At 48.6% G+C, this 24,461-nt stretch overlaps 4 protein-coding genes across 8 annotated transcripts; 3 read left to right on the top strand and 1 right to left on the bottom strand.

The window, feature by feature from the left end:
* The first annotated feature begins 276 nt into the window (after positions 1-276).
* On the top strand, positions 277-8,587 carry cherp (calcium homeostasis endoplasmic reticulum protein). 2 transcript variants are annotated; one of them, XM_085928713.1, is made up of 20 exons: positions 277-481; positions 1,559-1,732; positions 1,882-1,920; positions 2,559-2,749; positions 3,611-3,748; positions 3,821-3,972; positions 4,111-4,222; positions 4,301-4,390; positions 4,578-4,752; positions 4,885-5,045; positions 5,111-5,356; positions 5,426-5,630; positions 5,830-6,086; positions 6,267-6,400; positions 6,483-6,569; positions 6,753-6,920; positions 6,995-7,102; positions 7,810-7,904; positions 7,997-8,182; positions 8,389-8,587. In XM_085928713.1, exons 1-20 carry the CDS (start codon positions 457-459, stop codon positions 8,424-8,426), a joined length of 2,781 nt encoding a protein of 926 aa, XP_085784839.1. In that variant the 5' UTR covers positions 277-456; the 3' UTR covers positions 8,427-8,587. The 2 variants fall into 2 exon arrangements, with proteins under 2 accessions (XP_085784839.1, XP_085784840.1); XM_085928714.1 differs by lacking the exon at positions 1,882-1,920.
* Positions 8,588-9,725: 1,138 nt separating this feature from the next.
* atpaf1 (ATP synthase mitochondrial F1 complex assembly factor 1) lies at positions 9,726-13,373 on the bottom strand. Of its 3 annotated transcripts, none has more exons than XM_085928744.1 (9): positions 13,101-13,373; positions 12,578-12,683; positions 12,428-12,493; positions 12,295-12,357; positions 12,126-12,176; positions 11,974-12,021; positions 11,559-11,654; positions 11,386-11,493; positions 9,726-10,871 (listed from the first exon to the last, which is right to left on the bottom strand). In XM_085928744.1, exons 1-9 carry the CDS (start codon positions 13,349-13,351, stop codon positions 10,716-10,718), a joined length of 945 nt encoding a protein of 314 aa, XP_085784870.1. In that variant the 5' UTR covers positions 13,352-13,373; the 3' UTR covers positions 9,726-10,715. The 3 variants fall into 3 exon arrangements, with proteins under 3 accessions (XP_085784870.1, XP_085784871.1, XP_085784868.1); XM_085928745.1 differs by having other exon boundaries at positions 11,386-11,525; positions 11,609-11,654; positions 12,578-12,686; XM_085928742.1 differs by having other exon boundaries at positions 12,578-12,686.
* Positions 13,374-13,824: 451 nt separating this feature from the next.
* On the top strand, positions 13,825-21,280 carry lmnb2 (lamin B2). The gene is made up of 13 exons (XM_085927442.1): positions 13,825-14,319; positions 15,887-16,023; positions 16,303-16,459; positions 16,918-17,043; positions 17,136-17,234; positions 17,407-17,478; positions 17,611-17,736; positions 17,822-18,042; positions 18,346-18,574; positions 18,650-18,757; positions 19,007-19,126; positions 19,211-19,300; positions 19,600-21,280. Exons 1-13 carry the CDS (start codon positions 14,098-14,100, stop codon positions 19,633-19,635), a joined length of 1,743 nt encoding a protein of 580 aa, XP_085783568.1. The 5' UTR covers positions 13,825-14,097; the 3' UTR covers positions 19,636-21,280.
* A 192-nt stretch (positions 21,281-21,472) lies between these two features.
* commd2 (COMM domain containing 2) lies at positions 21,473-24,260 on the top strand. Of its 2 annotated transcripts, none has more exons than XM_085927443.1 (6): positions 21,473-21,661; positions 22,758-22,835; positions 22,968-23,059; positions 23,177-23,251; positions 23,330-23,428; positions 23,539-24,260. In XM_085927443.1, exons 1-6 carry the CDS (start codon positions 21,595-21,597, stop codon positions 23,746-23,748), a joined length of 621 nt encoding a protein of 206 aa, XP_085783569.1. In that variant the 5' UTR covers positions 21,473-21,594; the 3' UTR covers positions 23,749-24,260. The 2 variants fall into 2 exon arrangements, with proteins under 2 accessions (XP_085783569.1, XP_085783570.1); XM_085927444.1 differs by having other exon boundaries at positions 21,476-21,661; positions 22,977-23,059.
* The last annotated feature ends 201 nt before the right edge of the window (positions 24,261-24,461 follow it).

Consider the following 24,461-nt stretch of genomic DNA (forward strand, 5'->3'; position numbering starts at 1 on the left):
AGTGACTTTGATTAAATGTTAATGATTATATTTGTCCATGTGAAGACACTGCTCATTCTGAATGACTTCACAATTTGAAAGGTTAGAAAACAACTACGCATCTGCATCCAGCCCTATTTAATACTGAATATTATTTAAATGCCATGTCACACTCATCAGGAACTTGGTTTTGTATTTTTGAAAACAAATGAAACTACTGCATCGTCCACAAACGTGAAAGCACGTAAAACTGCGGTTGGTTCCGTAGGAAATTTCTCTCGCTCTGCCACGACATCCTGCCCAGGTGGCGCTGTCCGGTTATTTGAGCCCTCTCCTGTTCGTCACTTCCGCCGCACGCCTCTGACCAAAAATGCAGCTGGTTTTGTCAAACGTTCTCAGCGCTAAATGAGTTAGCAGGGCTATCTCGCTGACATTTTGGGCTATATTCTGCAGTTGCATTCAAAAAAAATCGTTATCATGGAGACCCCCACGCCCCCTGAAGGTGAGGAACTCCGCTGCGGTTGCCTTTAGAGTGCGCGATTGAGTTGGTGGCTAGCTCGTAAGCAATCTGCGCTAGCTTCCCGGGACGCTCTGTTTAGCTTTTCAGCCAACGCGGTTTTTAGGTTTGCCCCATTCATCACAACTGATCTCAAGTGGGCTGCAGCAGTGCATTCGAATAAATAGTTTAATATTCCACGTGTGCATATACTTGGAGTACTTTCGTCAAATATTTGCATTTATTATTTTGTTTCAAATCATACAAGCAGTCTGGAAGGTCTTCACCAGAACGATTGCAATTTTGTACTGGATTCGCTGTTGTCATTTACGTACTGCTTATGAAACTGTTTAAGATTTAGAACTTGTTTGAAAACCAGTGAGCACTTAACTTAATCCATCTGTTAATATTGACGACCTTATCTGACACCTTATGAACTAGTATGACCATAAACCTTCAGAATGAGAGCGCTTTGCAAATTGCATATAATACGGATATACCTGTAGGTGTTTCCAAGCGTCTTTGGGTTTTTGAATAGCGCTATACAAATTTAATGAACTATGATTATTAATACTACAAACAACTGCGGTGCGTGGAAACAAAATGGTTCCACCAAAGCAAACTCTTGAACTAAAGCTTGTAACTGATATATTGCAATCTTCTATGTCTTGATAAATTTCCACATCTAAAATAGTAATCCCTCGCTACATCGCCTTCTAAATTGAGGAATTATGGCACGAAAGTTGGTTTTTCGGTTTTACATTGGACTGGGCTTCTCCCAGATGACTATGAGCCCCATCTGCCCGTGCTATTTATTTGCCCATAGCTGGGCCAGTGGTTGAGAGGCGCCAGGGCGTGTCCACATACCCTTATTGATTATATATGTAAAAAAAAAAAAGTGGACACTACTTGGCAGATCTTCACATATCGTGGGTGGTCTTGGAACCAATCATCTGCAATAAACAAGGGATTACTGTATTTCTTCCTTTCTAATTCATTCTCAGTATTTGTATCCAGCTCTTCGGCATTCACATGCAATTCTTAGAGTATTTCAAAAATGTCAATATGTTTCTTTTGTTGCAGATCAAGAGCTACGCAACGTGATCGACAAGCTGGCCCAGTTTGTAGCTCGGAATGGTCCTGAGTTTGAGAAGATGACCATGGACAAGCAGAAGGACAACCCCAAGTTCTCCTTCCTGTTCGGCGGCGACTACTTTAGCTACTACAAGTGCAAGCTGTCTCTGGCACAGCAACAGCGTACGTACCGCCGCCACGCTCGTCGTCAGTCCTGAACGCACATTTTGCTCACGTAGGACGCCCGGAGACGTCTGCCGCCTTCGCTCACTTGTGTGTCCTTGTTTGTTGGCGTGCGGGTTTGTATTAAAATGTGCTTCTTCTCCACTTAGATCCTTCTACCCGCGATGGGGAGGAGTATAAATCTGAAGGTATTTATATGGAGGCAAAGCTTGCCAGATCCATTCGGAGTGTCAGCTTTTTACATGTGCTTGGCACCTCTTTGGTTTGTTTTCAGTTGCTTCTTTTGTCCTCATGGCATGATTTTTACTGATGTATTTTTCTCACGTCCTGTCTGTTGCTAACGGGACATCATAAGTGAACTTTGTCGGTGCAAGTACGATCTGGATACGTCTGAGATCAACATAAATGAAATAGGCCATTTCCCCCTCCCACACGCTTTTGAAAATGTTGCCATAAGTTCCACGGTGTTCTCCCTTTGCGCCTGTTTGCACACGTCTCTAAAAGGCCAAAGCGCGGTTGCTTGTCAGTCCCAGTTGAAGTTGATTGTAAATCAACCATGAAACCAGCAGTAGAAGGGCTTGTGTGTTTACTTTTGAATTCCCCCCCCCCCCCAGGTGTTCTGGGACTCATTTATGGCCCCCGGCATATCATGGGATGCAGAAAATATTCTTTGAGAGTGATTCCGTGTTGAATTTGATGAAGGCGGAGTTAAGATGTTGAGATTTGTCGAGCGCATTCACAGGCGTTGGATGCATGCCGTCGGCTCCGAGCCATTATTTGGAGTGAACGCATGTGCTCAACCTGCGTGTCCCTCCTGTCTGCGCAGAGCTCTACAACCCAGGTGCCTTGGACGTGCTGGACATCCCGCCGCCACCAGTGGCTATGATAGCGCCGCCGCCGCCGCCGTCCTCTGCCTCCTCTTCCACCCCTGCCACCACGCCTGCCATGGATGACCTCATCCAGCAGAGTCTGTGGAACCTGCAGCATCAGGAACAACACCTGCACACGCTCAGACAGGTTCGCACCTTGCAAAGACCCCATTTATCGCTCTCCAGGTCTATGGGCCGTACTTATTTTACAGCGTTTGTTTGAACAAACATTCTAATGACTGATTAGTTGACCAATTCATTAAAACCAGCAAGTAATGAACTCAAATTAAATGTAACCCATGGTGTCAGTCAACTCAATTTGACCGTCGTTACAAACAAGCCGCAGTTTGGTAACGTAAAGTAAAGCATCATGTACAGGCGTGTCCAAAGTCTGGCCCATGGGCCAAATACGGCCTGCAACTAAATTTAAACTGGGCCGAGGCATTGTGTCATAACATCAATAAGAAGTGGCCCGCTGGCACTGTCGCGGGCACCTGCGCGCTCCAGAGCGAAATGAAACTTGTCCTAAAGGAACAAAAAGACTATGGATTATTATTTTGTGATAATGAAGTAATTTGTTGCGTATGAAGTTGAAATAAAGACAAAATGCAGATGCATGATTTCATTTGGATAAAAAAATTTGACATGATGCAACCTGGCCTGTTTACTGCAGTCACAAACACCAACATCATCCTTCTCATAATAAAAAAAAAACGTAATACATCTAATAAAAAATGCATTCAACTTTCATAAAATTGTTCATTTGTATTTAGTTTCTTATCATTTTAATCTTGAACTATTCTGCTAGTGCAATTGACATTTGCAATATCAACCTATCTGCTGACAGGAAAGAATATAGTTACATATTTTCAAGTTCATTTACTGAGGTAATGGTTCGAGGAAAATCGGTGCGAATGGTTGGCCCCCATACAGTTTCATTTCACCAAATCGGGCCCGTTTTGCTAAAAGTTTGCACGCCACTGAATTGTACACAAATGTGTCCACATAGGAACAAATGAGCACGGCCATCACTGCGGCAGCTGAGCAGCAGATCCAAAAGTTGATGGCGGAAACTCAGCTGGACGTCGCAGAGATGGACAGCCTGCTGCAGCCCATCATCGACACGTGCACCAAAGACGCCATTTCGGTAAGCTGCCGCCGCGAGCGACGTGGCCGCGCTGACCGGGCCGCTCGCTGAATGTCATTTGTGGTGTGCCAGGCGGGGAAGAACTGGATGTTCAACAACGCCAAGACGCCTCAGCACTGCGAGCTGATGACGTCGCACCTTCGCAACCGCATCACCGCAGAGGGAGCGCATTTTGAGCTCCGCCTACACCTCATCTACCTGACCAACGACGTTCTGCATCACTGGTAGGCAACGTGCCAACCATCTTCAACAAAGTCGACGTCTGAAAATGTCGCGTTGCGCTACAACTGGAGCCGCACGTGACATGACACGCCGGCGGAGAATGTCATCGGCGGTGCACAAATGGCGTGTTGCCTTTGCAGTCAACGCAAGCAGCAGAAGGATTTGTTGGCAGCTCTGCAGAAGGTTGTGGTTCCAATCTACTGCACCAGCTTCTTGGCTGTGGAAGAGGAGAAGCAGCAGAAGATCACCCGGGTAAAGGCGCTTGTTCTCTGTTAACTGGCTGTTAAAGTGACCAGTTTTGACTTGTCCGGATCATTCCCGCCTCCTCAGTTGTTGCAGCTTTGGGAGAAAAACAGCTATTTTGACGAGGACACCATTCAGCAACTACAGAATCCCGCTCTCGGTCTCGGCCAGTATCAGGTGAAAACTGCAAAACTTGAACCATGAAACCTCGGATGCATTTACTCTGAATTTTGATGATATATATATATATATTTTTTTTTTTACCCTCTTCTGGGATTCACCTTTTTCATTTTGTACTACCAATTACTTGGGTGGTGACAATACTTGGCCCACATGTAAACCCACTCGCGTGTCCCGCCTGCAGGCCTCGCTGATCACCGAGTACGCCGGCGTGGTGCAACCCATCCAGTTGGCCTTCCAGCAGCAGGTCCAAGTTCTCAAGAACCAGCACGAAGAGTTTGTGGCAAGTCTCAAGCAGCAGGCAGCCCCCCAGTTGCCGCCGGCCGCCGACACAGACAAGCCCGCCTCCGCGCCCGCAGGTGGCATGTGGTGTTGCAACACCATTCTTTGACATGTACAGCTGCCATGATGTGGTGGCGTTATTTCAAAGGTGACGACGTCATGACACGTTTGACTGCCACGTCACCTTGGCACGCTGGTGTTTTTTGCAGCCGAGGTGAAGCCCCCCATGTCGGGTCCTCCGCCGGGGGACTTTGAGGAAGCTCCGGCGAGACCCCAGGACACTGGCAACCAGGCTGCATCCTCAGACCTTCCCCCAAAGCCAGCCTGGTACGACTCCCAGCACATGGGCCCGTGGAACCCCAACCAACCGGTAAGAGGTCTGATGCCAGGACTGATTGACCGGGCAACCCGTCAGCGCATTTGTCTTCCCTTCAGCCTCCTTTCGACCCGAACCAGCCGCCACCTCCGTGTCCACCCTGGAACAGCCATGAGGGGATATGGAATGAGCAGAGGGAGACGGGCAACTGGAGCGGGGCTCCGCCCAGGGAGGGGGTACCCTGGAGCGGCCCCGATCCAGGTCCCCCTTCTTGGAATTCCTACGACCAGCAGCCTCCGTGGGGGAACCAGCCCGAGCAGCCGCCCTGGGGCCAGAGGGAGCCACCCTTTCCACCCCGCATGCAGGCACGCTCTTTTCGTTTGCAAGTTTGATTGACAACAGACCTTCATCTTGGGGTTTTTGTTTGTGGACAGAGGCCGCCCCACTTCAGAGGCCCCTTCCCCCCCCCCCACCAGCAGCCACCGCCCTTCAACCAGCCCCCGCCACCGCCGCCGCCGCACTCTTTTGGGCGCTTCCCCTCGCGCTTCATGCCGGACGACTTTCCGCCGCGACACCACTACGAGCGCTCGCCTTACACGCCCCACCGTTTCGACTACTCCCAGGGAGACTTCCCCAGGGGTGAGTGGGCACACCCGCACACTTGAAACACATTTCAACTTGGTCCATCTTGGCATCTCGCAATGGAATTTTAAGCCATTTCCACCCTTCGAAAAATGAAGAATTGAGCATTGTACTATAAACACCAACGGCCGGCCATATTTGAGGGCAAAAAGACAATTGGAATCGGAGCCTATTTGTCTCTTTGATGTGCCACCAGACATGCCGGGCCCGCCGCCCCCTCCCCACCATACCAACCAGAGACTCCCTCCCTCCAGCATGGGGGGTGACCATCCTCCGTGGGGGGGGGCCCAGCACCCAGATTACGGGCCGCCTCCTCCCCCCCACGGCTTCAACGGCCACTCACCGCACGTGCGCCACCGGCAGCCCCCTGTTCCTGTCCAGGATGACCCCAGCCTGGTGCCCAACGTCCCCTACTTCGACCTCCCCGCCGGACTCATGGCGCCGCTAGTCAAAGTGAGTCAAGAAGAAACTCACACCCGCATGGGGAATTTTCCCATGAAAATAAAGTGGGAATGGAGGGTTGTTATGGCATGTACATGCCAGCATACTCTGAAATCCGCTTGTTTTTGTCTATTGATGCTCAAATCTGTTTGATTTCCATGGGAAATTGTACTGACCTGGTTCTCCTCTCAGCTGGAGGACTGTGACTATAAAGCTCTCGATCCAAAAGACATCCGCCTGCCGCCGCCCATGCCCCCCAGCGATCGGTTGCTGGCCGCCGTAGAAGCCTTCTATAGCCCCCCCTCCCACGACCGGCCCCGCAACAGGTACGCTCCGTGTCGCGCTAAGGCCACTTCTTCGCAGGGTTCTGGACCCAAAGTCAAAGGTGTGTTCTCTCCACTCCACCAGTGAGGGATGGGAACAGAACGGCCTCTACGAGTTCTTCCGGGCCAAGATGAGAGCACGCAGGAAAAAAGGTCAAGAGAAGCGCAACAGGTGCGTGCTGTGGCCGCCACGGAAAAGCTCGTGTCTCGCAATTAATTCTGCTACTGTTATGAAAAGACCAAGTGGCAAGACGGCAAGTGCAAAAACACTGCTGCTGTCTAGTTTGCCCACTTCCCCCCCAAAAAGAAAAGAAAAGAGCTACAATTGACTTGATGTTTTGTGGTCTGTGTTCAGCGTTCGTATGAGCAGTCGTTCCACAAGTCGCTCGGGCAGCCGGGGCAGATCTTCGTCACGGTCCAGTTCTCGCTCCTCCAAGTCGAGGTCCAAGTCCAGATCTAGATCCAGGTCCAGGTCTCGCTCCTCACGTTCCCGAAGCCGCTCGCGATCCTACTCGCGCTCCAGGTTTGAGTGCCCGCTTTTCCCCGCCCCTACGTCCTCCTTGCTAACTGTCAACTAACTGTGTTGGGGGCCCACAGGTCCAGGAGCGGCTCTGGGTCATCTCGGAGTCGCTCTCACTCCAGGTCGCGTTCGTGCTCCCCCACCAGGAGGCGCAGACGACATAAATCACACAGCACTTCCCCACCGTGAGTACTCATCACTTGATTAGCACATTGGCTAAGACTAAGTTGATTTCTACCACATTAGATCCTCATTTTTATGAACTCAGCACAGAAACTCATAGTCATTTTGTAACAAACTGTCTGCTAACTTTATCTCCAAGAGCATCTATTAGGAGTAGCACATTTGAGGGTGACTTTTACAAAAAGAAAACTGTAATGGAACCTTTGAAAGTAGCACGTTGTGTAGTAGTAGCTGTTTCCAACACATTGATCAGGCAATTCATGAGCAACTTTCAGACACAAACCTTTGAAGGACCAAACTGATATCGCTCACTTGATTCGTGACACACTGTAGTACAACGAAACTTGACTCGTCATACATTTTGTAGTCGCTGTCTAATAATTACCTTGTAATGAATCGAAACGAAACGTAGTCATCGGGAAAGTTCAATACACTGAATGACCAAACATTGGGCAGTAAAGTCAATTGGTGTCACAGTAACCAATAGTCGGGTCACTTTCTAACTGAGACAAACATTTGACACAAACTTTTTATAGTCGTGTTGGTAACATTAGGTGTTACTATGTCATCTTGCGAGTCATTGGAGAGAGATTAGATGAGAAAGTGAACTTTGCATTGCACATGCCAACTTAGTAACACAAAAAGAGCTTGTAAAAAAAAAAAAAAAAAACCTGCACACTAAACCCGTTTGAACAACAATTTGCGGCAGCTCCACGTCATCCGGCAGTGGCGCCCCCTCCAAAGGTCCATTGGACTCTCGCCTGGGTGAAGAGAACAAAGGACATCAGCTCCTCATGAAGATGGGTATGATGCAAATGCATCGGCCACGCGTGTGTGCGCCCGCAGCTGCGCGTACCCTGCCCTTCACACCGGTGTGTTTGTGTGCGAGGGCTCAGGCTGGAGTGGCTCCGGTGGTCTGGGCGCCAAGGAGCAGGGCATCCAGGATCCCATCAAAGGAGGAGACATTCGTGACAAGTGGGACCAGTACAAGGGCGTCGGCGTCTCCCTGGACGACCCCTACGAGAACTATCGCAGAAACAAGAGCTTCAATTTTGTAGCACGCATGAAGGCACGCGAGGAAGGTAGGCACGCCTGCGCAAACAAACGCACACTGCACGTTTATTAGTTCCAAAAATCCTTTTGTAGTGATTCGGGTGTTGGCAATGAGCCTTATTTGGAGCTCAGTCGAATCCTCCCGAATCATTACAACGGGGTTTTCCCAACAGTGCACCGCTCCAAAAAGTTATGTGAACATGCAAAGTCCAACTGTGGTTCTCTTTTGTCTCAGTGATGCGAGATCCCCAGGAGGCTCCTCCAGCAGAATGATGTCATATCAGAATGCCACATCACTGTCACTGTTTTTTTTTTTATTGTCACTGTTTTTATTTCTTTTCTGCCTGATGATTATTTTTTTCCTAAGTGACATCCACATTTACTTGTAATACGTGTGAAGTGCTAGCAAAATAAAGTCCAATGCCACTTGTAAATTTGCCTCTTTTTATTTTTTTTTCATTCTAATGTTGACTATTGTATTTTGCAACTCAAGAATGACGTTTTCTTTTGCACCACAGGAGAGTAGTAAATAACTCTGGGCGTTATGTAGGAAAGACACAACCTGTGAATGTCAAACAGGAATTTGATCTCTTTGAATAACACATTTTCATTGGAATCTGATATCTCTTTCCAGACACCCAAACCGGATCAAGGTGGCACGCTTGCTTGTAGTGTGGCTTTGAAATGCAACGAGCCAATGAGCCTCAGAAGGCTCAAGAAATGAGATTGTAGCCTTGTTGAGATGTGCAAGGTAGGTAAGGTTTGACCTGATGCATTTTGTGGCTCAGTTCACCATGTGTAAGCTACTGCGCCACTAGCCAAAAAAAGCTTTTCTTCACTTTGACATGAGCCCGTGTCCCAGGCTGCCATTCGGCCAGCTATTGGGAGACGCCCGACAAAGACGAAAGTTTGGTGAGTTCAGTCTTCTGCATTTCAGAAGCGTGCGCTGCCTGCCATACGTAGAAGCAGCAGAAACGTCCCGTTGTTGATATGCAGTGGCGTGCGTGCAACCACCAAGCGCGACTAAATCTTATTTGAAGGTAAAGCCCACCTGCGGCACGCCGTGATGAAACATGAAGAAGCTATTCGGCTGCACGGCGTGTGTAAGATCCTGCGGAAGATGGACGTGCTGGTGCTGGCGCACAAGCGCTCGCTGGACAAGTACTCCGAGCTGGAGCGAGAGGACGACTTTGAGCCGACGCCGGAGGCTCCGCACATCCGCTGTAAGCCTCGAGTCGCTCGGCAGCACCGACAGCACCATCGTTGCTACTCTCTCACTCAGCCGCACAAATTCAGCACGAGCCGGGTACGTCCCAGTCGCGGGCGGACCTCTTCCAAAGACTGTCTGCAAAGCTTCGCCGACGCTCCCTTCTGGAAATGAGCCTTCATGTTGGCTTGCCTTTGAGGGGCCATTGTCCGTGTTTTGCGCCTGAGGCCGCTGGGGGCCGGTGCGCGGCGTTTGCCCGCCCAGGATCCAAGGTGGACTCGGCCTGACACTCAGAGGAGGCGTGCCGGTTTTGGCAGCCGGAGGCTGTGCGGAGGTGAGACAAACCAAACGTTCAACCCCTCCGATTTCAGTATGCTTTATTTTGCTTGCTTGCTCGCTGATGAAGTCAAATAAATTGCACATATTTTCTAGTCATGCCATTATTTTAATACTTGATTAACATGATTCTTTTGGATGAATCCAGTTTTAAAAAAATGGTTAACATTTTACAAAAATACAGTGCCTTATTTCTTGTCAACTGTGCGGAAAAGGCACAAACAAAATGATGATTTAGTGACATGTTCGAAATATGCAAGTACAAGGAAATGTTAACACATATTTTGAAAAGCACCTGACAATTGTGAGCGACTATTTGAAAGAAAAACAAAAAAGTGACTTTGCGAGCGCACACGCTTGTTTAGGAGGGAAGGTGACTACATCATGTCCGTTGACGGGCACCACTGTAAGTGGGCTGACGTGGTGAGCTTGCTTCAGATGCCCAAGAAGTGCGGCTCGCCGTGGTTACCCCGTACAACACTCAGGTGTGTGTGTGTATGTCAGCCGCTCTGCGTCAGCCGCTCTTTACATTCTTCTGCCTAATGCAGTCTGTGTGTGTCAATAGGCTGAGAAAAGGGCCCTGGCAAAGAGAACGACGGCGGGAGGCCAACGTTGCGCGTCACCAAAGAGCAGAGTTGGGCCTCCTTACTCAACTGGAACAGGAAGAAGAGGGAAGGCAAAAGGACTCGGAACAGGCTGGGGAGCGCCCTCCGCTTGTCCTTCGGAAACACCTCGGCCACATCTCCAGACGCGAGCGCAGAGCAGCCGCTCGGGGATTCGCGGTGGCAGAGTTGAGTAACTCAGAAATGGCATTTTCAAGTCTCTCCCGGGGATGTTCGACCGCTCAGATTTTGATGCACATCATTTTGAAGACTCTGTGGCAAATGCGCCCGATGGAGTCATTCTACAAATGTTTTCAACTACATAGGCTGTTGTCGTAGTCTGGAAAATTGCTCGTCTTGCCATCAGAACGTGGGCGTCTTGCCGCGCGCTGGCATCCGGCCGCGTCGCGCTCGACTCTAGACGGCGCTCCGTTCCAGTTCGGCAATCACCGACATGTGGTTGAAGTCGGCCGGGCGGCGGTTAAACATCTCCACCAAGCCGAACGTCTCTTGCGTCTTGCTAGCATAGAAGAGCTGCACCTGATTGGCCAAACATTGAGCCTGCGCCACAGTCTGATGGAGGAAAAAAAACACGTACCGTATTTTCCACACTATTAGGCACACTTAAAAACTTCATATTTCCTCAAAAACCACGATGCGCTTTATAATGCAGAGCGCCTACTATATGGATGAATTGATGAATTTGTTGATCCATACTGGTCGTACACAGTGCTCTGCCCAAAATTTTCAGTACGTTTTAGTACGACTCGTAAATGACATTGCGCATGGCTTACCGGCATTACGGCAACCGTGGTCAGGGGGCGTCGCTGAATAGCTGTTGTACCTGTGAGGCTATTTCATTTCAAAATAAGCTGCTCTGTTAATGTTTCGAGTAATGGAAGGGAAACATAGGTAAGCGGTACCAAGGTGTTAGATCAAACTTTTGTCCGTCCCGATCATTTCACAAGCCGTCGTTTGAGAAAGGCGATTGTTTACACTTTGCTGAGGCTCATGGGAGTTTGTGGGTGGCTGTTGCTATAGTGATAGCTGCCGTACGCACGAGGCTATTTCATGTCGGCTCACTTACGATGAACTTGGGGTCCAGCTCCGCTGTCACCAGCACAATCCCCTTGTCCTCCTTCAAGTCTGGGAAGTGGTGAAGGATCATCTGGCTGGGAGCGCTCTCTCCGTGAGTCTGCCTCACACACAAGCCCAGGTCCGGCGACACTTGACGGCAAAAAAGGCGATGCGCATGCTCACCTGGATGTTGATGAGGGAGGTGAAGTGGACCTGGTGGGCGGACCACTGACCCACAAAGAACTCGTAGCCCTCCTTCTGAGGCAATGCAAACAAGAACTGGGGGATAAAAGCATGATGGTGTTGACGGGAACAGAAGGCCTGGTGGTGGCACCTTAATATCATGTGGGACAAATGAAACTGCTTCTTTTTTTTTTTATATAAACAGTTTACCCTCAGTTTACCTTTACAAAACTAATTAAAAATAATGTCCTTGCTTTTGTGGCAAATAACTTTGTTGCTTTGAAATGTTGTTGTTGTTGATTTGGAATAAGAACCAAAATAATGATGCGTTGGATTGATTTTGCGCTTTTCTACAGCTCGAGTCCAATTGCAGACCACGTGAGGCGCCGCCGGGTGCGCTCGCTGAGATTCTTACCGTGGGACACGCCTGTGCCCGAGCGCTGATGACCTCGTACGTGGGACTCTGCAAAACAAACACGTCTGAGCAGCTTGAGCGTGCGGCAGGAAAGCACGTGCGTCCGAGGGAGCAACCAAAACACGTCATGATGAAGTAGACGTTGCCCTCACCGGGATGACGGCGCTGATGGTGTCCTTGTCGGCGTAATATTTCATCCAAAGCTGAGCCACACAGAGTCAAGACGAGGGCAAACGCTTCCGTCAGAGCAGTAACAACACCAGGCGACAGCTTCGCAAAATCACCACCAATATTGTTGAAGAGAAGATGAAATTTTCTCACCTCTGCAATCTGGTCACCTGTCTTGTCCCGTATGAGCCCCAGGTTGAGGACGGAGCCCAGCGACTAAAGAGCAGAGCGCGACCACAGTCCCGTCATCGTCATCATCCACAGCCAGAAAAGCAGGCGGCCGCACCTTATTTTTGGTGAATGCTCCTGCGCTTCCAAGGCCAGCTGCCATCTTGTCGTTGTATTTTTCCACCTGCCAAGACAACACAAACAGCTTGAGCGCTCCTGTGCCTTTGGTTCCTCTTGACGCACTTGCTGACTCAATGTTCTTCTCAACCTGCTGCTCTGCGACTCTGACAAACTCTGCTTGCTTGGAGTACCCGAGCACTTCTTTCTTGGACTCGTGGCGTTTCTCCATCCGGAAGTTGAACTCCTCAGGCCTGCTACTGAAAGCACAGAGCCAGACGAACGATGGCGCTCATGCATGTAGAGTGATTGTACGGTTCAACTGATGGATTTGCGGATGCATCAGGGCCCTGTGCAACATTTTACGTGGCCACACCAAAGATGTGCAAATTGGAATTCAATCACATTTGAAGATAATTTGCCAGCAAATCTATGGCGCTATCCCATTTTTTGTGCTGTGCTTGCCTCGACTGATTGTGTTTATATTTTCTTTCACTTTGAAGTCGTTTTATTAATGCAGTGGAACTTCCATGAATTGTAAGATACGATGAAAATATTGCCTGTGCACTCGAACCGGGCTGGGAAATCATGTTAAGAGAAGTGGGCGTTCACAGCGAAGCTGACAGGACGACGTTTCGGAAGGTTTTGCTACCTCATAAGCGTAAGCGACTTACCTGCGCATTTTCTGAATCTTTTCCTGGTATTTGTTGTAGTAAGGATTGTCCTCCAACTCCGGTTCTTTTCGCACCGAGAAGGCCCGAAAGTGAGGCGGGACGAGGCCAGGTATCAGCGGCCTGATACCTGTCGCTCTGACCGCTAACATTCCTCTGTATGTGCAAGTCATTTGGAGCAAGGCGGCCGCCATCTTGCCATCGCCTCTGTCCCTCATCATGCCAAAGCACACGAAAGACCAAGTTTGCTGCATTACTGCCACCTTCTGAAATGGAGTGTGGGGCGGCTGCAAAATGCCATCCAATATGAATAATATTCAAAAAAATGTCTCAAGGTGTAAGCCATAATCAGCAATATTAAAATAATAAAAGGCTTGCAATATTTCAGTTGATTTATAATGAATCCAGAATGTATGACATTCTTGTTTTTTTATTGCATTGCAGAAAATAAATAATCGTGTGAATCGTGTGTGTATAGATAGATAGATAGATAGATAGATAGATAGATAGATAGATATTCTGAACATTTTCTCAAAATGAAAAAAAAAACAGGTTTTGAATAAATACGTTTTAATTTGTTGATATGACATTTAGGAAAAAAAAATGAAATGTACAACGAAAACTTGTGTATTTTTGCTATCACCATCTATTTTTCGAATGGCAAGAGCGTTGCCAAACCGTGACATCATCTGGGTGTTGAATGGATCTTAGTTTCCCATCATGCATTGTGCGACCGGATACGCTCGCTGCTTTTGGCGCGGTGGTAGCAGTTGTGGCGGCCATTTTGGAATCTCTCCGACCAGTCCACCCGAGTACTGAGCGAGCCACACACTCTTGCCGCCTATGACTTGTCATTGATTCCTCGCCATTTATCTTTACGCTGTTCGCACCACTTTTTTCCGTCCCAATTACCCGACGACAACGGACACGCACGTGTTCTCCTAGCCGTCAAACGAGCGAAAGAACCGTCGAAGAAAGAAAAAAAAACGAGCGAGCCGTTATGGCGTCTGCTACTCCAAGCCGTGAAGCTGGCCGGCCGGCGGCGGCGGCCTCGTCGACGCCGCTCTCACCCACCCGCATCTCTCGCCTGCAGGAGAAGCAAGACCTGCAGCACCTCAACGACCGGCTGGCCGTCTACATCGAGCGGGTGCGCTCCCTGGAGCTGGAGAACGACCGGCTGCTGGTGAAAGTGTCCGAGAAAGAGGAGGTCACCACCAGGGAGGTGAGTTCAAGTGGCGATCCGGGACCCCTCTACACACATTATCGTCATCACTTGGCCTCGTTTCTTATTTAATTCCCGTTAAAGTTAAGCAAAAACTACTCAAATGGACCTCTGGTGGGTTCAAACGTGGGTGGCGCCTGGCCAAATCATGAAACCGTTCTTTTACTGTTTTTTCTTTCCTCCAAATAAACTCCCTCGTACTTGAGCTAATTTTGACCTCCCAAAGTCGAACTGGTTAGAACGGTATGAGTGATAAAAAGCTGCTCGGAGCTTTCCAAATTTGAAAATAAAGCGGTTGATTGTGCGCGCCATTTATTACCGACGCCCCCCTCCCTATTTGAACTACTTCGCGGATTGACATTTGCTTCATTTTTTGATTCACCATCTTCTCGAGCGGAACTTCTTCGACGTCAAACATTGAACGACTCTTCGGTGTTTTTCATTTTTGGCTCGTTTTTCCAATGAGCATCGCTTTCAGACAGATATCTGACTTGTTAAAATTAACATGGCACACAAAATTGTTCATATTGAATATTAGTTTTGCAGCAATCGAAAAATCATCGCTCACATTCAAACATCATTGTTCATTTTTATACGACACTGCACCTTTGTTTTTTTGTCGTAGTGAATCCTTCCGTAGTGTGACATTTAAAAACGTCTTGAGTATGCTATTAAAATGTTGTGTGTATTAGTGCAAAAACATACATTTTGACCACAAAACTGTCTGCTAATCTTTGACATATTCAAGACTTGAATCACTACTACTATTTATTCTATGGAAAACAATTACTTTTTTTCCTCAAATTGAATGGGGAAAATAGACCTTGATTTGTATCCAAGCAGCGATGCCATCCCGCCATGCAAGTGTGCTGTTAATAGCGGCGATCTATGGACGCGATATAAATATCTGTTTGTTATTTTTACCTTCGCGGTCAGAGATGTGTGCAAAGTGCCCTGTAGCGCAGAATCCCCCGGCGGAGTTATCATTGGGCCGCGGTGAGTCCACAAAGTCTCCTTCTGGCTGTTGTCTGCACAAACTGGTGTCAGAAGTGCGTCAACCGGGCGGTTTGAGTTTCCTCCCCAGCTGACACAACCCAAACAACCAGAAAAAGAGCTCTTTCAAGAACTTCACTCTGCTTCTTTTCTTTGTTGCTTCTTTGAGCATGTTGAATGTAGCTGCCATTTGAATCAGGGATCTCACATGATGAGGTTTTGGTTGCCTTTGCAGGCTGGCGGGTCTACGCCTGATTTAGATAAGGGACCAATACCTTGTGGGCGTCAAACTGGAGCCAACGCATGCCACGCGTTAGCATGTGAAATTTGGCTCAGTGCATTTTTTTGCATTCCTTGCTGGTCCAGTACATTGCAGCACCAGCCCCATTGTAGTAAAAGTTCACATTTCTTTCGGTAGCTCCAAATGTCCGCGCCTGGCTCAAGATGAAACTACAAACATCTTGCCTGAGTAAAATGCTAATTAAGACAAATATTCGTTGGTATTCATCTCAAGCCCTACTTCGCTCCTCATATCCAGTCCATTGGTTGATTTCCGGAACAATCTTGTGTTCAGGTGAGCGGCCTGAAGCATCTGTACGAGGCGGAGTTGGCAGACGCACGTCGGGTTCTGGACGAAACCGCTAGGGAGCGCGCCCGGTTGCAAATCGATCTAGGCAAGGCCCAGGCGGACTTGGAAGAGGCCACACGCAGGTAACCGGCCATCTCGGGCACATGCCCCTTGAAGCATTTTGGGACCTTTTGGGGCTTGCAGAAGCCATGTACTTACTGCGATGCTTTTTGTCCTGAACTAGAAGAACTTGGTCACAAGTCATACTCGTAATACCGAGTTGACAGCTAGTGTGTGGTTTTGCCTCACTAGTACCGTCATGCTCTCCTGCCAACATGCTACATTCGTCCCACCAGTGAGGACAAAAAGCATCTCGTAGTCGACATTAGTCTGACAACAATTTCCTTCCCCGTGTGCGTCAGTGCCAAGAAGAAGGATGGCGACCTGGCAGCGGCCATGTCGCGGGCTGCTGCGCTGGAAAGTCAGCTGAACCAGAGTGAGGCTGCGCTGTCCACGGCACTCAGCCAGAACGCCGTGCTCTCCGCTGACTTGCTTGAAGTCAAGGGCCTGCTGGCTAAGGTGCGTGCTGTTTTCTCACTCACACATTCCCTGGAAAGTCCAAAATTGCTTTGTTCCTTTTGAACATAACTCTCCGCCGAGGGCACTTTCAAAGCTTGCTTGAAAGCGGGGAAATTTGACCTACTCTTTACAGTTATCAGAGGAGAAAAATTGATAAACCAAGTTTGTTGTGCACGACAATGACAAAGGCTGTTTCAATTTATTCCATACAATTAAACATAAACATAATGGAGCGACATTCAAAAAATAACTGGAAAAAAATGTCGTACAGCTGTTGCGCCAGTGTGTGGCACAAACAGGTGGCCTCCAGTATTGCAGTTTGTGCAGCTGTGCCGGCAGTTTGCTGCCACCTGTTTGCCCCAAGACTGAACATCTGCTCCACCTCCACCGAAGCCCACACTGTCTGTTGTAGCTGAGCACGCCGACATGGCATTGATGTTGATTGGAACGCGTTGCAGGCAGAGGACGGCCACGCCATTGCCAAGCGGCAGCTGGAGGCAGAAACCTTGAAGCGTGTGGACTTGGAAAACCGCTGCCAGTCTCTCAGCGAGGAGCTGGAGTTTAGGAAGAACATGTTTGAGGAGGTAAAGATGCTTTTGTCACACTTGCCCTGCACAGTTGGCGCTGAAAACCACACCGCATTAAGAAGATGCTTTCTGCTCAAATGCCTGCGTAGGAAGTTCGCGAATCTCGCCGCAGCCAAGAGCAGAGAATTGTTGAGGTGGACTCAGGAGCCAGGCAGGACTATGAGTTCAAACTGGCACAAGCTTTACAGGTAGAGGATGCTTATGTGTGTTTGAGAGACTCTTGAGTGCACATGGTGCGAGTGTGTGAGGTTAAGAGACTGAGAGAGCCGTGCCGACTGGGAGTAAGTGAGCCTACCTGTCAGCGATTCTTCCAGTGATGCAAAGTGCGCGCGCGTGTGTGTGTGTGTGTGTGTTTGTCAGGACCTGCGCAAGCAGCACGATGAGCAAGTGTCTCTGTACAAGGGCGAACTGGAGCAGACCTTCCAGGCCAAGGTAAGGAAAGGTCACCTCATCCTCCTTTCGTCTTGCGTGGCTGGATTTACACGGCCGGTCCAAAACCATGTCACTTGTAAATCCAGCCAACTTTTTCTTCCTTTATTTTAAATGTTGTCAACCTCAACGTAGCTGGACAACGCCAAGGTGTCGTCTGCAATGAACGACAAGGCCATGTGCGCAGCCCGAGAGGAGTTGCAGGAGTCTCGAATGAGAATTGAAAGTCTGGGCTATCAGCTGAGCGCCCTGCAGAAACAAGTACCTGAGCCAGCCCCACCCTCCGCATCTCGACCGCCCGGCCTTCTGCCGGCACCATCTTTACTCACGACGTTTGCGCATGCAGGCAGCCGCCGCCGAGGACCGCGTCCGGGAGCTGGAGGACATCCTAGCATCGGAGCGGGACAAGCACCGGCGCGTCATGGAGGTCAAGGACCATGAGATGAACGACCTCCGCGAGCGCATGAATGCGCAGCTCTCTGAGTACCAGGAGCTGCTGGACGTCAAGCTCACGCTGGACATGGAGATCAACGCTTACAGAAAGCTCCTGGAGGGCGAGGAGCACAGGTGGGCCTCGTGCAGCCGTCGCTACGCATCACTATCATTATCTTGGTGGTGGGGGGTCAATGTTGCCATAGCCTTTTTGTATGAGAAAGAAGTGGGCGGAGTTTTACCACAATTCTCAAACATTGACTGTCTATGAATTGTTATCAAGCCATTGTCATGACAAATTGGTTCAAGATGAATTGTCCATATTTGGCCGATATATGCATGCTTGCCTGTAATCGTTGTAAGAATTCAGAATAGACGCCATTCACTAGCCCGCCAGAGTCATTTTGCCCTTCGTGACGCGTGTCATCCCGCTCGCAGGCTCAAGCTGTCTCCCAGCCCATCTTCCCGCGTGACCATCTCCAGGGTGACAGGCTCATCCTCGTCCCGCACCTCCAAGCGAAGGAGGGCAGACCTGGAGTCGGGCGACCTGGGGCGCGGCGAGGAGCTGCTGCTGGCGTCCGAGGAGGATGCGGCGAGCGGCGGCGTCTCCATCTCGCCCACCGACATGGATGGCAACTCGGTCACCCTGGCCAATGACATGGAGCAAGTGCGTGTCGGGGCGTTGGCTCCTCCCTCTCTTCGCCGCTCGCTTTGCTTACTTCAAGAGTGGCGTTTGCTTCAGGACCAGCCGTTGGGGAACTGGAGACTGAAGAGACAAGTGGACGACGCCGACGAGATCGTCTACAAGTTCTCACCAAAATTTGTTCTCAAGGCCGGACAGACTGTCACGGTAAGACACCGCCGCTCTCTCTTAATCACTGCACTCATGTAGGGCAATTGAAGAGTCCGTCCCGATCGTGCCCTCAACTAAAACGTGTCTCTGTGGAATGCACAATTGTGAAGCCTTTGCAAAATTTGAGCGTGTGCGTCTGGCCGGTGTGGCCCAGTCACTCAAACGTGGCTCAAGTGTGCGTGTGATTTGCATACTCGCAGGTGTTACTCCAGCTAACTTATTGTGTGTGTGTGCACGTGTATGTAGGTGTGGTCTGCAAACGCTGGCGTGGCCCACAGTCCTCCCACTGATCTCTTGTGGAAAAGCCAAGCTTCCTGGGGCACAGGAAGTGACATTGTCACCACCTTGGTGAACTCTGACGGCGAGGTAACTGTGTCTGTTCAATGGGCAATGGCCAAATAGAGCGGACGGCCGCGTGTTTCACGCACTATGTGCTGTTTGTCCCCTTAGGAAGTGGCCAGACGCAGTGTCAGCAAGAAGGTACAGGTGGAGAATGGAGAAGAGGAGGAGGACAACGAGGAGCCAATTGTGCACAAGAAGGTGAGTGCCTTAGTATTGCTAATTGGGACTAGCCTGTCAGTTTCCCTGGAAAGTTAAGCTGGGCAATTTAGAAAATAACCCAGGTTGAAAACTTTTCACGGTAATTGTGGAGGTGCATCTCACGAAAAGGTGTCAGTGACGTGACGCCAAGCGATAACGTCGGCGTTGTGCGCCAGGTGGGGGGGGGCATGCTGTCAACGTGCAGCCGACTTAAAAAAAAAAAAAGGGGGGGGGGTCTGTTTGATGTGTTGGGGTTTTGCTGCCTTTGAAATGAACATTGCGCTGGTGTGTCCCTACAGGCCAAAATAGCATCCAGGGAGTGCGCCGTCATGTGAAGCCTCGGAGCTTCCTTGTGCTGTCCGTTGCATCCAAGCAAATTCCTGCTTGTTTGTTGGACTGCCGCCTTTTGATTGTAGCCCTCCAGTTTACCCCCGTGTTTGGTTTGTTGTTGGCCACCGCCGGACTCTCCTCGTAGATTTCTTTTTTTTTTTTTTTTTTTTAAGCCACCTTCATGAAGGGCTTCCATTGTGCCGTCAACATACCATCACAAGTGGTGGTTTTTAACATATTTTTTTTCTTTTGTTTTGTTCATGTATCTCACCATTTGATTTTAGTGTGCGCCCAACTGAGCGGCCGCACACAGTTTGATCATCACCTTGCTTCTGTCAATTTTGCTTGTGTCACTCAAGACCGACTGATCATTGATTGTTCCTTTGAACAGCTCCAATGTATACAACACTACAAAGACAAAAAAAATAATCGTTGTTTCCAAAGGGGTGGAAAAATCTTCAGCGTTTTTTAGTAAATTTACATAGAGGATTTTAGAACAATTTCAAATTGGAAACTTTCCAGTTGAAGTGGGAATTGCAGGTGATTTAATGGAAAGCTACACAGTCAAAAATCTAAAGCAGGGCTGCGATTCACAAATTAATTAACCATAGGTGATTTACTTTTGTGCATATTCTGGACTTTTAGTTTGCAAACAATGCCCGTTATCAATAAATGGATAAATAATAATAATAAATCCTAAAAATAAATGTTTAAATCTCATTAGAATAATTGGCAAATGAATCCTTTTTAACATTACCATTGGTTGCCGTTGTTAAACATTTTCGTTTTATTAAAAGCAGAACTGCAAATAAATGTCCCTCCTTGCCCACGTGAGCCCATCAAAAGTACCTTAGCGAGTACAAAGTTTGGAGGTTATATTTTTATTCCAATAAATTCCCACTGGAAGTTTTGAATTTTAAATTCCTGTAATTTTGTGAGCCATTTTGTCAGTTTCTGACTTAATTGCCGCTACTATTTGTAGAAGCTGAACGAGTTTATCGATTGGAGGTTCCGTTGCTCGGTTCTTTTCATATTGTCAGCCTTTAATGGAAAGCGTAGAGTGCAAGACGGCTGGTCTGATGTCGACCGCTCAAATAATTATGAAGATGACGACAAAGAATACTCCAAATATTTAAACGGATCTTTTTTTATTTTTCAGGAGAAGAAAAAAGTTCAGGTCGTGAGATGCGTGTGTCTTTGACCTGTGTTTTGTGTGTTTTCATGCCATGTTACACTAGATATTGTTGAGTATTTTTGGCAGTGTAATCAGTTTGTTTACATTCAGTATGACTTTAATTTTGTCTTAAGGATCTCCAGGTGATTAAGTTTGGGTGTTTATGACCTGACCCTTGATTCTTCCACATTGAGCTCTTTTCTCCTGGATTTGCCAAAAGTCTTGTAGCAAGTGCAAATATTTGGATGTTTCAAGAAGTGTGTGGGGGGGGGGGGGGGGGGGCTTACTGGTGTGCTCACGCGCCCACCTGTGTTTTAGCAATAGATATGACGTTAGCAAATGTGATACAAGGTTGAACATAAGCACCCAACCTTTAGCCAGTGCCTGAGAGACCTGTTTTGTTGTGTGTCTTGGGAGGTGGGGGGGCTGTCATTTTAACTGAACTTTTATACCCACAATAAATGTTTTACATTTAATCAATCTTGCTTGCTTGATGACTGAGTTGCGCATGCACTAAGCACCTCTGAGCTTTCGGGCAGGAATATCTATCAATCAATGTCAGAAAATATGAAGTCTTATTTGTTAAAAAGGAAAATAGGTTAGGATAGGTCAAGACGCATCGCATATTGTGACCAGAGGTGGCGGCAAATCAAATGCGTGTGACAGCTGTTGCAGTAAAAAAGCGAAGAAAAAGACCGCGACAGAGTCGTCCATCAGGCTTCCGGGTTGATCAACCCTAAAGAGCTCAATTCGATTTTGGGAGTACTGAACGTGGCTCTTGGACTCCAACATGCTGCTGGTTTTGTCCGAAGAACATAAAGAACACCTTATCTTCCTCAACAAAGTGGACGTGGCAGGTAACATGAACGTCGTAACGCTTCTCTTGTGCCACTGTGGTTGTCACGTGGATGTGAGGACCGCCGCCGCTCTCGTCAAAACACAATCATGATATAACTACCGACAACTACAAGATAAGACTCAGCCCTTGCTGGAAGCGACTGCACCTTTCAACTTTGGGCAGTCTCACTCTGTAATTGATATTGTTGTCGTTTTGCCTCTGTTTACCGAGGGTCTGTGTGTGTGGGGGGGGGGGGGGGGGGCAGTACGTATCGTGGGCACAAAATAGTTAAAGAAAAGAAAATGTTACAGCATACGGATTATTTATTACCTTGTGTGCACAATTGTAGTTTGCCCACACAAATGAAGTTTTCCCCTTACCATGCCCGGGGCTCCATTTAGGGCAGACACAGAAGACAGACAAACAGACATTGATACATAGATAGATACATCCATACATAGATGGATAGATAGGACAGACGCTAGATAGTCAAGTTGATTTGTATAGCCCTAAATCACAAGCAGTCTCAAAGGGCTTCACATAGACACTCAATTGACAATTATTCTCAAAAGCATCCCCTGATCTTGGGCTCCCAAAAGGGCAAGGAAAAACTCAACAACAAAAAAACTACTAAAATGAGAAACCTTTAGAAGGGACCACAGATGGAAGGATCCCCCTCCCTTTCAGGATCACCAGGCTGCAATGGATGCAAAGAGGGCACATCAAATACATCATATGTAAAACCAGCTCAGTGGCCTAGTAGTAGAGTGTCCGCCCTGAGACTGGAAGGTTGTGGGTTCAAACCAAAGACTAAAGAAATGGAACCCATTGCCTCCCTGCTTGGCACTCAGCATTAAGGGTTGGAATTGGGGGGGTTAGATCATCAAATGATTCCCGAGTGCGCCACCGCTGCTGCTCACTGCTCCCCTCTCTCTCCCCAGGGCAGGGGATGAATCTAAATCACATGGGGATGGGTTAAATGCAGAGGACAAATTTCACCACATCCAGATGTGTGTGTGACGATGATACTAGAGAAATACTAAATAGACACTAGATAGATACTACATAGATAGATGTAGACAATGACATCCCGGTGGTGGTTTTGTGCTTTTTAGTGGTCGGAGAGTTTGGGCGCATCACACTTGAGTTCCTCAGAAGAGGAATAAGCCCCAAAGTCTACGAGGGAGCCGCCAGTAAGCCATTTTGTCCTCACGGTTCCAACCAATGGTCGGCCTGCTGCGCCTTTCTGGCTGGCCCGCTACTATGCTCGTGTACGCCTTTGAGCAAGGCACGTCACGGAATTGTGCCGCTGTCGCATTGCGTGGTGTTTGCAGGGAAGCTGTCGGTGCCCCCGGAAGTGGTGCAACGTGGCGTGGAGGGACTGCTCTACCTCATGACCCAGAGCTCCAAACACATGGTCACCTGCCAACTCTCGCACATCACACTTGCGCGCTCATACTTTTCGCCACCAAAGACAGCTCCTTGTACAGAAGCCTGGAAAAACCTAATCAGTCCTCTTCCCGTGTGCATGTAGTTGTCTGAGGTAGACTTTGTGGACTCGCTGCTGTCGTTAGAGTTTGGCGATGAGCTCAACCGCAGCCTCCTACAGGTGATTGTGTTTTGAATCTATAACATTGGCCTTGCCGATGGTGATCGTCTAACTGTCATCAAGCGGTGACTTTGCCAGATGTACCAGCAGCATCACAGCGAGATCCGCAGCATCTTGAGTCTGGTGCCCTCCACCTTGCCTGCTTACCACAACCTGGAGTGGAGACTCGATGTACAGGTGAGCACCTCCGCTTGTCTGTCTGTGTACGGAAATGTGTGTTATGCCTCATGCCCGCACGTACGTGCGGGCGCCATGGGCCCTAAAGCAACCTCCTGTGCCCCTCCCAGCTGGCCAGTCGCTCCCTCCATCAGCAGGTGGCGCCCACCTTGGTCACCAGGCTGCACCTGATGCACGGGGCTCGTTCTGGCACGGAGCAGAGAGGCCTGGTTCTCCACGTGGACCTGGCTACCCTCCTGCATCTCATCTCCATTTTGGAGGGGGCGCTGGCCTCCTCAAAGAGCAGGCACGCGCGCCGCATCTTGCAAAACATCAAATAAGGAGACATTGGCATGACAACGCTGCCCGGATGCCACTAGCGCACGCTTGTGTCCTCACCAGCAAAACAGTTCAGTGTACAAGTAGAACAACTACGGCACACTGCTGGCAACCAGAGTGCCTCTCTTGGTCTACTGCTCGTGAAAGCAGCGATATGTTTCCATCGTAACGATGCGCAAATCAGGATGACTGACCCCACATTCAATCCCAGAAAATGTTCATGTGTGGATATAACATAACGGATGGCATATGACTGAGTCATTTGCGTACCTCAAACTCGCTGCCGTCCGGGGATCCCGCTGTTTGGCGCAGCATTTGCCAGATTGTGATTTTTATGAAAAGTCAAAAGGCCGAAGACCGGAATGCCAACCGCCTTCTCCTGTGTGATCAAACATAGACTTCGGGTTTGTTTGACTTTTACCTGCATGACTGAAAGTGGGACCTCAAACTTGCCTGTGCAGTTGTTAATAAATGTTTATTATCACAGCCCTGAAATAAATGACGATTTACAATTCTTGAGGATTTTGTATGTGTTCTTGTCAGCGGTCGGTACTGTTTTCATATTGTCATGCTAATATAACTGCCGAAATTATTTTTTTGCAGGAAGTGACACTGTATTGTTGAATGCAGCTGTTGCAAAAATGCCTTTCTCCAAGTAAGAGAAACCGAGTTTGGCCGTCATGTTATTTTGTTATTACCATGATTCTGTTTCACC

Source organism: Syngnathus leptorhynchus, chromosome 13 (genome assembly GCF_054491065.1).
Source record: "Syngnathus leptorhynchus isolate UIUO chromosome 13, UIUO_Slep, whole genome shotgun sequence".
Lineage (NCBI taxonomy): Eukaryota > Metazoa > Chordata > Actinopteri > Syngnathiformes > Syngnathidae > Syngnathus > Syngnathus leptorhynchus.